This window comes from Neofelis nebulosa, chromosome 11, assembly GCF_028018385.1.
Source record: "Neofelis nebulosa isolate mNeoNeb1 chromosome 11, mNeoNeb1.pri, whole genome shotgun sequence".
NCBI classification, from domain to species: domain Eukaryota; kingdom Metazoa; phylum Chordata; class Mammalia; order Carnivora; family Felidae; genus Neofelis; species Neofelis nebulosa.
In genome coordinates, this window is record NC_080792.1 from 90553670 (window position 1) to 90566813 (window position 13144).

At 51.4% G+C, this 13144-nt stretch overlaps 1 protein-coding gene across 4 annotated transcripts in view; it reads left to right on the forward strand.

Moving 5' to 3' along the window:
* Positions 1-12657: 12657 nt before the first annotated feature.
* The window catches only part of AACS (acetoacetyl-CoA synthetase), a 54217-nt gene continuing 53730 nt past the window's right edge, over positions 12658-13144 (forward strand). The window contains exon 1 of one of the 4 annotated variants that reach the window (XM_058691479.1): positions 12658-12965. In XM_058691479.1, the coding sequence (XP_058547462.1) occupies positions 12833-12965 (133 nt within the window). In that variant the 5' untranslated portion in view covers positions 12658-12832. The remainder of the gene's footprint in view (positions 12966-13144) is intronic. The other 3 variants (XM_058691480.1, XM_058691477.1, XM_058691478.1) reach the window with 3 other exon arrangements.

A 13144-nucleotide genomic window follows, 5' to 3' on the forward strand; every position in this document is an offset into this window, starting at 1 on the left:
AAATACACCATTCTTTAACACAAATCACAGCATATTGTCTGCGCTTTTCTGGAACCTGGTATTTGTGTGCATATAGCTGAGCCAGCTGCCCCATTCTGTGGCTATGAAAGGCCATTTTGTGGCTAGGCCATAATTTATTTAACCGTTTCCGTATTGACCAACAGCCGCACTTCCTAAATTGACTGACTTAGCCTAAGTCCCCATGTGTTTCTATGACTTTTTTTTTTTTTTTTTTGATGTTTTTTATTTATTTCTGAGACAGAGAGGGACAGAGCATGAGCAGGGGAGGGGCAGAGAGAGAGGGAGACACAGAATCTGAAGCAGGCTCTGGGCTCTGAGTTGTTGGCACAGAGCCCGACGCGGGGCTTGAACTCACGAGCTGTGAGATCATGACCTGAGCTGAAGTCGGACGCCCAACCGACTGAGCCACCCAGGCGCCCCGTGTTTCTATGACTTTGATGCAAGTTGTTGTGCTCGATGCAAATATGATGTTATATAACATCATTATACAACACAATGTAACATATAATATCATAGAACCTAATTACACAACATGGCACAATATAACATTATTATATAATGATACAACATAACATCATCGTATAACATGATTATGTGATAAGACAACATAGCATTATTATGTAATAACAGTACGGCATTATTGTACAAATGACCCACTATAACTTATAACACAACGTAACATTATACAATGTAACACGGTATATACAATATGACATTAAGCAATCAGTTTTGCCTCTAGCTTTTTGCCTAGGAACTGGGCTGCGAATTTCATTCCATCTTTCCATTGGTGTTGAAAATTTAAAACCAAGGTTGTGGCGACTGAATGAAAATGGGCATTAGTCTAATGAATAAGCTCGTTTTGTCTTTTTCTTTTAATGTTTATTTTATTTTTGAGACAGAGAGAGACAGAGCATGAACGGGGGAGGGGCAGAGGGAGACAGAATCGGAAGCAGGCTCCAGGCTCTGAACCATCAGCCCAGAGCCCGACACGGGGCTCGAACTCACAGCCCGCGAGATCGTGACCTGAGCTGAAGCCGGACGCTTCACCGCCTGAGCCACCCAGGTGCCCCTGTCTTTTTGTTTTTCAAACACATTCTTTGTCCTAGCTGGTATTCAATCCTATGGCTCCTTAAGGGGGGGCAATTTCCTTCCGGCCTAGGGATTTGGGCTACCCTTCAGAAAGATTTTGTCTGTCTTGCGGCACAGGTGTGTGGCCCTATTCGCTCTCAGCCAGCTACGACATGTATCCTCACCGTCTCTAAAAACGTAACGTCCAATACTTACTCCCGATCACTGCTGAATTACATTTTCGTTCTTAAATCCACACTTCAGTATTGGAAGTCTGCTATTGAGTCGACTGGAACTTGATTAAATCATAAAACATACTCCTTGGGAAACTGTAAATTATGGCCCATGGAACTGGATACTCACGGAATTAGCAAAGGAAACAGTTACGAAGTGGTTAGCTCATAATACAATGTGTGATCCGCATCCAAACGTCAAACCAGTTGGAGTGAGACGTGGAGCCTAAAGAAAGAATCACACCGGCTTCCAGCCTAGATAAAAGTCAGAAAAACTCCCATCAGTGCTACATGACGTTTTCATCGCCAGTGCTCAGATGTTACCTACATTATGACATTATGACAATGAATTCTGAACTCTCTCTCTTTTTTTTTTTTTTTTTTTTTTCCTGTGTCAAAGTTTTTCTCGAAGTGTTTTAGTTCAATGACTGGGATGAGGGAGTGTGGGGTGGGCTGAGGGCAAAGTGCAGGCTAACAGCCCCCCGCCCCCAGGTGGGACATGTGTGATGTTCCTCAGACACTCCTGGCTACCCAAGGACAAAGGGAAGGGGGGTACGTCCCGGCCATGGTGATGTGGGAAACTAAGGCAAATGAGAAATTACATCCCCTTACGGCCTGCAGCCCACTGACGAGTCCTGGAAACCGGCAGACTGACCTCCCTCTGGGAGCTCAGCGGTCCTGATGAGGACGCCTTGCTGGGGGCAAAGGAGAATCTTGGCTTAACATCGTCCTGACCCCCCAGGATCCCGTAAGTCTACTCTCACGGAGAAAAAGTCCTTTGGAAACTTCCTTTATCTCAACGGCCCCAAGACATACGCGGGCAATCATCCTCCAAGCTCATGGCCCCTGATACACATCGGAAGGGTCTCGTGACTGAGGTTTTACTAAACGACAATCATTGGCATTTGTGTAGCAACAGCTGGCCCCTCAAGGTCCTGGAAACCTTGCTTCCAAAATTCCTTAGAGACTTACTCTATGCCTGATCCCCTACCAACAAGAGGATATATAATCAGTTCCTGTCACGACCCCAGTGCAGCTCTTCCTGCCCACGGGTCCTGTCCCTGTGCTTTCATAAAATCATGAAATCATTTGTTTTTGCACCAAACACATCTTCAAGAATTCTTTCCTGGCCATTGTCTCCAGACCACCCCGCCATCACCCCAAAACTTCATCAATTGCAGATCCCCATTGATAGGGATCGTGGGAAAATAATACCATCATTAAAAAGAGTTGGTTTGGGGGGCACCTGGCTGCCTCAGTCAGTAGAGCATGCCACTTTTGATCTCAGGGTTGTAAGTTCAAGCCCCACATTGGGAGGAAAGATTACTTAAAAATAAAAATTTAAGGGGCGTCTGAGTGGCTCCATTGGTTGAGGGCCAGACTCTTGATTGCAGCTCAGGTCATGATCCCAGGCTAGTGGGATCAAGCCCTGGGTCAGGCTCCACGCTGAGGATGGAACCTGCTTGGGATTCTCTCTCTACCTCTGCCCCTCCCCCGCTTGCACTCTTTCTCTCTAAAACAAAACAAAAATTAAAAAATAAAAAGACTAAAAAAAAATCTTAATAGAGCTGTTTTTTGACAGCTGAGAATTCATATATGAACTGTACCTATTACTCTAGACACGGCTGTATGTTGAGAAAACATCTGGGTGAATAGAATGGAGAAAGTGACGTCAAAGGAAATGTAGCATTTATGCGGCCTATCCACAACCTGAAGGTTGTGATTGAACCGCAGGTTCAATTACATTTTCATTTCTAGGGTTATCTGATTGGAGCGTCCCATTCCTCTCCCGTTCTATTTTAGGGTTTCCAGTCGTAGTTAGATACTTTTTAATATTTATTTCACTTGGCTCTGGCTCCTACCCTTACAAATGTTTCAAGTTAGACGTTCAGAACTCTCAAGGGACTCTAAGAATGATGATCTCTCTCTCTCCATAGTTTTGAGAGATTGCACCCACAGTTCTGGGGGTTCACCATACCCATCACCCAACTTGACAACTTGAACCCTACACCCTCTGCGGTTAAGTGTGCAGTGAATTAAAACCTTTGAGAAGTCCTGAAATTTTCCTCTGCGTTTGCACAAAGCAAGGCACTGTGTACTTATTGCAACACTGTACATATTGAAATAATTGGCGTTAACTGAAAGCTTTGCCTTAGCGAATGCGAGCATTTAAAAGAAGCATTTAGAGTGCAAGCGAGTATTAGGCACGTGAGTTATCCGAGGATTTGCTTCGCCTTTCCCCATAGATTTGGTCCGGTTCCCTCCGATCCCCCACGTGCCCCAGTCTCGCAGGCTGGCGCCCCAGCACACACATCAGAATACGGCCGTGCGAAAATAAACGTGTGCCAGACGCTTCGCACGCGAATCTCCCGTCGGCCCCACGGCAGCGGAGCCGGAGGCTGTGAGTCGGGGGCCACTTGCGGGCCGGAGGGGAGACAAGCCGGCGGACCCCACGGACTCGCCCGGGGACCCGCCGGGTTGTCAAGGTGACAGCGGTCGGCCTTCACGGTCGAAGGGTGACTCCGCCCACCTACCCGGCTCCGATTGGGCGCGCCCTTTTCCGGCTCTCCTTTTGGATTGGCTGAGAGGAGCAACCCATGCACCGGAGCGTCTTGCGATTGGCTGGCGCCCAGGCCGCCCCGCCGCCGCGCGGCCGCCTGGGCTGATGTGAGGCCAGCTCTCCGCCAGCCAATCAGAGTGCGTGCCGTGTGTGGTGAGGCCGGTGGCCCGGATCCTTCCGCGGGCGGGCGCGAGCCGCTGGAGAGCTGGGGACGCGGGGCGGGGCCGGGCCGGGGGCGCGCCAAGTGGGAGGGAACCGAGCAGCGCGGGGCAGCCTCGTCCGCCGGGGTTTTTCCCTTGCTTCCCGGGACCCCTCCCGTAAATACTCACTCTCCCGTGACATCCTAAAGAATACACTAAGAAGAGGGGCGCCTGGGTGGCTCCGTCGGTTAAGCGTCGGACTTCGGCTCCGGTCCTGAGCTCCAGGGTTCGAGCCCCACGTGTTGCTCTGTGCTGACAGCACAGGGCCTGGAGCCCGTTTCGGAGCCCGTTTCGGATTCTGTGTGTGTCTCTCTCTCTCTTTCTGTCCCTCCTCTGCTCGTGCTCGCTCTCTCTCTCTCTCTCAAAAAAAAAAAAAAAAAAAAAAAAGAGAGAAAATGCTCTAGCAGAGGAGGGGCAGAGAGAGGGAGAAAGAGAGAATCCCAAGCAGGTTCCGCGCTGTCACTGCAGAGCCCCTTGTGGGGCTCTAACTCCCCAAGGATGAGATCACGACCTGAGCTGAAATCAAGAGTCAAACGCTTAACAGACTGAGCCCCCCCCGGCGCCCCAAAGGCAGAGCTTTTGAGTAAACTCTCCTCCCAACATGGGGCTTAGAACTCACGACCCTGAGATCAAGAGTTGGCCAGTTCCACCAACTGAGCCAGCCCGGTGCCCCCAAAGCTACTAAGTGTTAACACTGCCAGGAAGTCATCCCCCTTACAGAAAAATGGAGACACGACAGACAGGACCACAGGGTCCCCCCTTCCCTCCCCAGAGGTAACCACTGTTTGTAGGGTAATGAATGTCTGTATCAGTCTCCTGGGGCTGCCCTAATAAATTACTACAAGCCTGGTAGCTGACTTGAACCCACAAACACTTATTCTCGCTCAGTTCTGGAAGCTGTGGGCAGGGCTGTGCTCCCCCTGAAGTCTCCAGGGAAGATGTCCTCCTTGGCTTGTCCGGCTCCTGGGGCTGCTAGCATTCCTTGGCTTGTGGCTGGGTCCCTCCAGTCTCCTTCCATTGTCACATGACCTCCTCCCTCGTGTCTCCTCTGTGTGTTTGTTATAAAGACACTTGTCCTTAGATTTGGGGGCTATGAGGGTAATCTAGAATGATCTCATCTCGAGATCTTTGCCTTAATTACATCTGCAACGATGCTTTTTCCAAATAAGGTCATGTTTACAGGTTTCGGGTGGACCTTGTGGGGGGGGGGAGGGAGGGCATCACTCAACCCCCTACAATATCTTTCCAGTTTTTTTTCCTACATGTACATTAATGGGTAGAAAATATATATTATTAAGTATGCCAAAGAAGAAATTTTTTTAACACAAATGGTATTTTACATGTATTGTTCTACATCTGTAGATATTATTCTCCAACTTGCTTTTCCTCCTGAACCATGTCTTCGAGAATGATGCTCTTTGTGGGTCAATCCTACTGCTTTTCGCTGATGTATACAGTATTGCAAGATGTGGACTGGACTGCACTTTACTGGCCTTTCTCCTGCTGACAGATTCTGAGTTTGTTTACAATTTTTCCATCCAGGCTTGGCGAAGTAAAACAGTCATTGATGTTATCAGAGTATTAAGGACCTGCTTTTATTTTACTTAAAAAAAAAAAACAATTTTTGACATTTATTTATTTTTGAGAGAGAGAGAGAGAGAGAGAGAGAGAGAGAGAGAGAGAGACAGAGCATGAGCGGGGGAGGGGCAGAGAGAGGGAGACACAGAATCCGAAACCGGCTCCAGGCTCTGAGCTGTCAGCACAGAGCCCGATGTGGGGCTCGAACTCACAGACCGTGAGACTGTGACCTGAGCTGAAGTCGGATGCTTAACTAACTGGGCCACCCAGGCACCCCTATTTTACTTTTTTTTTTTTCAGTGTCCCGGCTTTTGTTGCAAACTCGGGTAGCCCTATTTTGCTTTTAATTGGGACAAGTATGAGCGTACAAGAAGACTGAATATAGTGTGTGTGTGCAGTTTGAAGAATACTAAGTGTGCACTGTGTTCCTATGACCCAGTGTCTTGGGAGCCTGTCCCCAAATTCATCTTCTTCTCTTGGAAGAAACCAGTGCCCTGAATGTCGTACAGCCTTCCTTTGCCTTTCCTTATGTTTCTCTAACAGGTATGTGTTCCTCAGCCAGACGTTTTGGGTTTTGCTGCTTTTTCCCTTCCTGTAAAAGTCTACACGCTTCTCAGCCTTGATCTTTTTGCTCAACGTCATGTTTCGAGGTTCATTGTGCTGGCGTTTCTGTAGATCATGCCTTTTCACTGCTGCGTAGTATTCACTGGGTGACTGTCCCACCGCCTGTGTATCCCTTTTCTTGGGTTGTGGCCACCTTCCCCCCCCTCTGCTTTCTCCTGTGGCTGGAGAGGAGGCGGAGAGGTTGAACTTTGGGACACCACTTCAGGCACATTTGGCCCTTGGTAGCTGGCATCCGTCCGATTTCCACAGCCCTGTGGGTGGAGGGGGATGTTTGAGGCAACCTCACGACAGACGCCAGAAAAATAAATCCTCTAACAACCCTTTTGCCTGATGAACCCAAGGAACTCGGCTGAGTCTCCGTGTGGACTCACCCTTCACTTTTCTCCTGGACCAGCCTGGGAGAGGCTATGCTAGGGGCTGCAGGCGATGGAAATAGGTCAGCTTCTGGTCCCTTCTGGCCTTCTCTCCATCAAGTCCTACACCTCACTCCTTGGGCCATGACTTGGGGAGAGTTAATTCTATGCGACAAGTTGTTCTCAAATCGTCTGGCCCCCACGCCCTGCCACCTGATGTCTACTCCAGCACCCTATGCCCTTGGTGTATCTTCCAAAGTATCTCTATGTATCGAGAAATATTTAAAGATGTATCTCAGGGTGCCCGGGTGGTGCAGTCAGTTAAGCACCCAACTTCTGATTCTGGCTCAGGTCATGATCTCGGTTGTGGGATCGAGCCTCACGTTGGGCTCCGTGCTGAGTGTAGAGTCTGCTTTAGATTCTCTCTCTCTGCTTCTCCCCCTTCTTGAAAAAATGTATCTCTATCTAAGCTTATATTCACAAACAGGTATATTAACACCTCTCTCTCTCTCTCTCTCAATATATATATCTCCCCTTCTCATTATCCCCCACGCTTCCACCCTAGTTAAGCCACCATGATATCCCATGTGAACCTTTGCAATATTTCCCTCTATCCCACTCCAAACTCAGCCCCACTCACTCTATTACCACACAGCAGCTAGAATAATGCTTTCAAAATATATGTCATATCACCCTCCTACTCAAAACTTTCCAAAAGGCTTCTAATCACACTTTAAATAAAGCCCATAGTCCTCACCCTGCGGACTCCCAAGGTCCTGCATTAGTCATTCCCATCTGTGCCAAACGTGCCTCAGGGCCTTTGCACTTACTATATCCTGTCTCTCGAAGGTTCCTCCCAAAGATCGGCCCTGGGTTGGATGCTTCACTTTTGTTTCCCTAAGGTGGGACATCTTCAGGTTGTGATAGAGGGATACTACCTTGGGGATCCGACCCATCCTAGTTGTTACTGATGGCTGCCCATCTTTGCGTCAGGCGTTCTAGGCCATCCCACGCGGGTACTGAATGTACCAAAGTGAGCAGGAACCCCTCCGGGGGGAGAGGGCAAGAGGAGTGACTTTTGGCGATCGTTAAGGTAGAATGCTTCTGGCAGCAAGCTGCGATGACTCCACTCCCCGGGGATTAATCCGTGAGGACAGTTACTATTGATTCAGCCAGACGCCCAGGGCTAGCCACGGGCTTGCCCTGCAGCTCAGAGAGAGAACTTGGCCTTCCCCCTTTCTCTCTGCTGTCCTCTGTTAGCGGGTTTTCTTGCACCCTGGCCCTGTTTCTTGGGGTTGTGAAACACCTGTCGCAGCCCCCTGCAGAGGGACCTCGCTCCTCCCCAGGAAACTGTGTGGGAGGGCACCCCCACCCCCCCATATATGCCCCTTTGGTCTCACTGGAAGCCGGTCATATGCCTACCCGTGAGCCAATCCGGCAAAGGAGCAGAAGGATCTCTGGGATTGGCTTAGACGTGTGGGCACTGATGCCTGGGGGTAGACATTTACCGGGGGTGGTGGCCAGCTTCTTCTGTACAAGGAACTGACGGATATTCAACCGCATACTTACTCAGAGAAAGTATCTGTTCTTGTAATCTCCCTAAACCCACTTGTGGTTTAGGTGACAGATGCTCACCATGAACTCATCCCAGTTCCTACCGTGGTGTCTTGCCCTGGGGAATAAAGAGTAACGCGATGGCAAAACCTCCTTTAGCGAGTAAACACCGTCCTTCCCTCTTTCTCTGGCTTAGGCTGGTCTCCTGAGGGTGAAGTTTGGCTTGGGTTGAAAGGTACTGATTGTAGAATAACCAAACCAGTGAGATTTGTCGGCACTGATTAACTTTTTACTTTCAGATGTGTTTTTTTAATTATTTTTGCTTATTAATTTTGAGAGAGAGAGAGAGAGAATGTGCGCTGCGTGCGTGTGGGGAGGGGTAGAGAGAAAGGGAGGAAGAGCGAAGGCCAAGCAGGCTCCTCGGTGGACGTCAGCGCAGAGCCCCACAGCTCGATCCGACGAACTGCGAGATCATGACCTGAGCCGAAGTTGGACCCTCCACCGTCCGAGCCACCCAGGCGCCTCGTGCCCATGATGAAACTTTCTAACGTCAGCTTAGGTCAGGATTCAACCCCTTGGCTTGGGCACAATCCTCCCAGGAGAGACTCGGGAGTTGGATTTTGTGACCTTCCCGACAGGTGGGTAGCTGTCTGTGTCCCTGTCACGTTATTGCCCAGCTGTCCCTCTGAGGACGGACCTTTTGGGCTCTTTACCAGCTGCACCTCATCATGGCATTCTGTGTGTACAAAGAAATATGCTTTGAGAAGAGAGGAGAAAACTGAGATCCATATCGTCAAAAGCACGTGGACATTCCGATAAGCCTGACTTGTACCCCAGCTGTGGGGACCACTCCCCTTCCAGGCCATCAGTTTGGGGCCTTCTTGGGAAAACTCTTTGCTGGTTCCGAATACTCACGCTTTTTCCCTTGAAGCTGCTTTCAACATATTCCAGAGGGCTCGGTGTGTTGTCATAATTTCCTATGTTAGTTAATGGCCATCTTATAATAGTGCCAGTTTTGAAAGATGGAAAGCCTAACTTAACTGCACAGCAGTGTGGGAGAAATAGACAGGAACTCCGACGGGCTTGTACATGAGGGAGCAGCAGGGTCGCGGATTCGAAATATGTGGTGGGGAGGTCAGCCCTCTGATGCATCGGGCCTGGTAGGTTTCTGGATTCCGTTACAAAGCTTTGAAGAACCTAGACTAGGATGGGGAAGCACAGATCGGAAGTGCGGTGTGTGCGCAGTACCAATCTAGATCCTTGAATCCAAAATAAGCAAAGGTACAAGGGGACGTGGGGAAGGTTACACACAGACAACAGTTTAAGGTTCTCGGTCAAGAAGCGTCCTTCTAGCCATGTGCCCATTTTAAGTGGGAAGAACTTTCTGGAACCTCTTCTTTGTCCCCCTCTCTGATTTTGTCCAGAAGGATAAGGCACAGCAAGGTGAGGCCCGAAAAGGCACCTCCAGATGTTCGTATGTCTGGAAGAATGACAAAGGGGGGACAACAAGGCACTGGTTATTTTGGCTGTACTTTACCTCTTCCTTGGGTGTCTGGTTGGGTGGGCCAGGCTGAAGGGATTAAGAATGAATCAAGTGGTTCGGGAGCCTGGGGGGGGGGGGCTCAGTCGGTTGAGCGTCCGACTTGGGCTCAGGTCATGATCTCACTGCTCGTGAGTTCGAGCCCCGCGTCGGGTTCTGTGCAGACAGCTCGGAGCCTGGAGCCTGCTTCGGATTCTGTGCCTCCCTCTCTCTGCCCCTCTCCTGCTCTCGCTCTCTCTCTCTAATTAAAAAAAGAAAAAAAGGAAAGGATAAATCAGGCAGCTGTCAGGTGTAGAAATTCAGCCGTCTGCCTGCTCCGCGAGAATTGGCCAGTCCCCTGGTCAAACTCCGATTTGCATGCCCCATGAAGGTGAGTGAGGTCTTCCATAGCAGAACCCTCTTGCCTAGCCCACGGCACACACCAGGCATTTCTGAATGACTGTTTCTTGAGCCACTACTATGGATCAGGCTCCGGGACCCCAGGGAACCCCGGGGAACCAGTGAAACAAAGATTTTGCTTCTGTGGGATTTGCATTCCAGTGTCAAAGGAAAGCAACATGAATTATAGGAATCCTTCAAAGATTAACCTCCTTCGGGGTCAAGATGAACTCACGCCTTCACAAAGGGGATAATGCAAAGAGCCAGAGCTGGCCCTACAACTTGGAGGTCAGGGGAGGTGGCTAGTCTGGAAGTCATGTTTCTATAGCGAGCATCCTGTTTTATTATTATTATTAAATGTTTATTTATTTTTTTTTTAATTTTTTTTTTTGCAACGTTTTTTATTTATTTTTGGGACAGAGAGAGACAGAGCATGAACGGGGGAGGGGCAGAGAGAGAGGGAGACACAGAATCGGAAACAGGCTCCAGGCTCCGAGCCATCAGCCCAGAGCCTGACGCGGGGCTCGAACTCACGGACCGTGAGATCGTGACCTGGCTGAAGTCGGACGCTTAACCGACTGCGCCACCCAGGCGCCCCTTAAATGTTTATTTATTTATTTATTTATTTATTTATTTATTTTTTTAAATTTTTTTTTCAACGTTTTTTATTTATTTTTGGGACAGAGAGAGACAGAGCATGAACGGGGGAGGGGCAGAGAGAGAGGGAGACACAAAATCGGAAACAGGCTCCAGGCTCCGAGCCATCAGCCCAGAGCCGGACGCGGGGCTCGAACTCACGGACTGCGAGATCGTGACCTGGCTGAAGTCGGACGCTTAACCGACTGCGCCACCCAGGCGCCCCTTAAATGTTTATTTTTAAGAGAGAGAGAGAGAGAGGGAGGGCGGGAGGGGCCGAGGGGGTGGGACAGAGGGTCTGAAGCAGGCTCCATGCTGACAGCACAGAAGCTGATATGCCGGCTTAAAACCACGAACCACGAGATCATGACCTGAGCCAAAGCCGACGCTTAACCGACCGAGCCACCCAGGCGCCCCCGCGCACCCTGTTTTAAATTAGAACCTATGTTTCTTTGCGGTGCTTGAGAGATGCAAGCTGTTTATGATTTAGTGGTGTGGCTGCCTCATCAAACTGCAACACTGCAAAAAAATTGTGCCCGGGGGAGGCTGACTGGGTTGCTGCGAGAATAAATTACAAGGAGTATGGTGAGGTCCCTTGCACCGTGCTAACCAGCATACAGGAAGGAGTCCAAGAAGTAAACCTTCAAAATATGTCCCAGGTCCCATCTGTCTCTCCATTTCCACACCTGCCACCTGGCTCAGTCACTGTCATCTGTCTCAGCATCATCCTAACTGGTTTCCTGCCTATATACTTGCTCCCTGAAGACTAGTCTCAGCTCAGCAGCCCCTCAGCTCAACATGTCCCTCTTCCCAGCGGTCTCGTCTCGCCCGTGGTAAAAGCCAGGCCTCAGCGGTCCCCAGGAGCCACCTGTGCTGCCCCCTCTCCATTGACTTTGTCTCCTACCCCAGATCTCTCAAGTCAAAGAAAAACACCGGGCACTCGAGTAGCTCTCTAACCCCACCCGGCACTCCTACCTCAGGGCCTTAGCACGTGTTGTCATCGCTGCCTGGAAACTTTCCCCCCAGAGACTGAATAGCTCATTACTCCCTCACCTGCTTCAAGTCAACGGTAGTGGTCACCTTTTCAAGGGGACCTTCCCGGACAACCCTATTTATTTATTTGTTTACTTGGAGACAGAGAGCGTGATTCGGGGTGGGGCAGAGGCAGAGAGGGAGACGGAGAGAATCCCAAGCAGGCTCCACGCTGCCAGCGCAGAGCCCCACGTGGGACTCGAACCCATGAAACCGCCACATCACGACCTGAGCGGAACCAAGAGTCCGATGCTCAACCTACTGAGCCACCCAGGGACCCCCTGACAACCCCATTGAAATAGAAACACTCCTCCACCAGTGCTCTCTAGCCTTCCCTGCTTTGTTTCTTTCCATAGTACCTAATACTTTGTATTATACGAATAACCGTATACTTATCATCTAGATGACACTCATTGGTACACTATGTGTTCTACCGTATACAGTATGTTATGTATGACGTAATGTGATATATTCCCCGCCCCCCCCCCCCCCCCCCATTCTGTTGACACAGGGCAGGAACTTTGCTCCATTCGCTGCTGTAACCGCAAAGCCCCGCTCCGTGCCTGGTGCCCAGCGGGCGCTCGGTCAATATCTGCAGGAGGAACAAATCAATGGCGACGGAACGAACACAGAACGAGCCAGCGGCCCACGACCTCTGCCCTCCCGCGCGGCTTCAACCCCTTCCCGCCGCAGGTGAGGACTAGGAGCCCGGGGGCAACGCGCCTGCGCAGCCCCACCCACAGCACGCGCGGGTTCGAGACCCGGAGGCCGCTGGGCGTGGCGGCGCGTACTCCTTTGCGAGGCTCGGCGCCCGCGGAGGGTTACACGCGGGGGGGCGTGGCCTGCGAGGGGCGGGCCCTCCGGGGGGCGGGGCCGGCCGGGGATCCCGCAGGCGGCGGCCGCGCCGCGCTCAGTCGCGCCGCGCTCGCCGTCCTCGCCGCCGCCCGGCAGCTGCCCTCGGACCCCGCCGCCGCGCCTGCAGACCCCCACCCCTGCCCGGTCCCAGTGCCGCTCCGCGTCCCCGTGCCCGTCCCCGCGCAGCCCCCGCCGCAGCCATGTCCAAGCAGCCGCGAGCCGGCGGGGAGGAGATCCTGGAGTGCCAGGTGATGTGGGAGCCTGACGGCAAGAAGAACACGCAGATGGACCGCTTCCGGGCGGCCGTGGGCGCTGCCTGCGGCCTGGCGCTGGGTGAGTGCGGGCGCGCGGCCCGGGGGCTCCCCGGCCACCCCGTCCCCGGGGCCAGGGCCCTCCAGAAACCCGGCTCCCCCTCGGAGAGGGGCCCGCTCCTGGGGACCGGGGCGCCCCCTTCTCCCGGGCGTTCCTGGCAGGGCCCCTCCTAGCTGTTGGAGGGGTCTCCTGATTTCCAG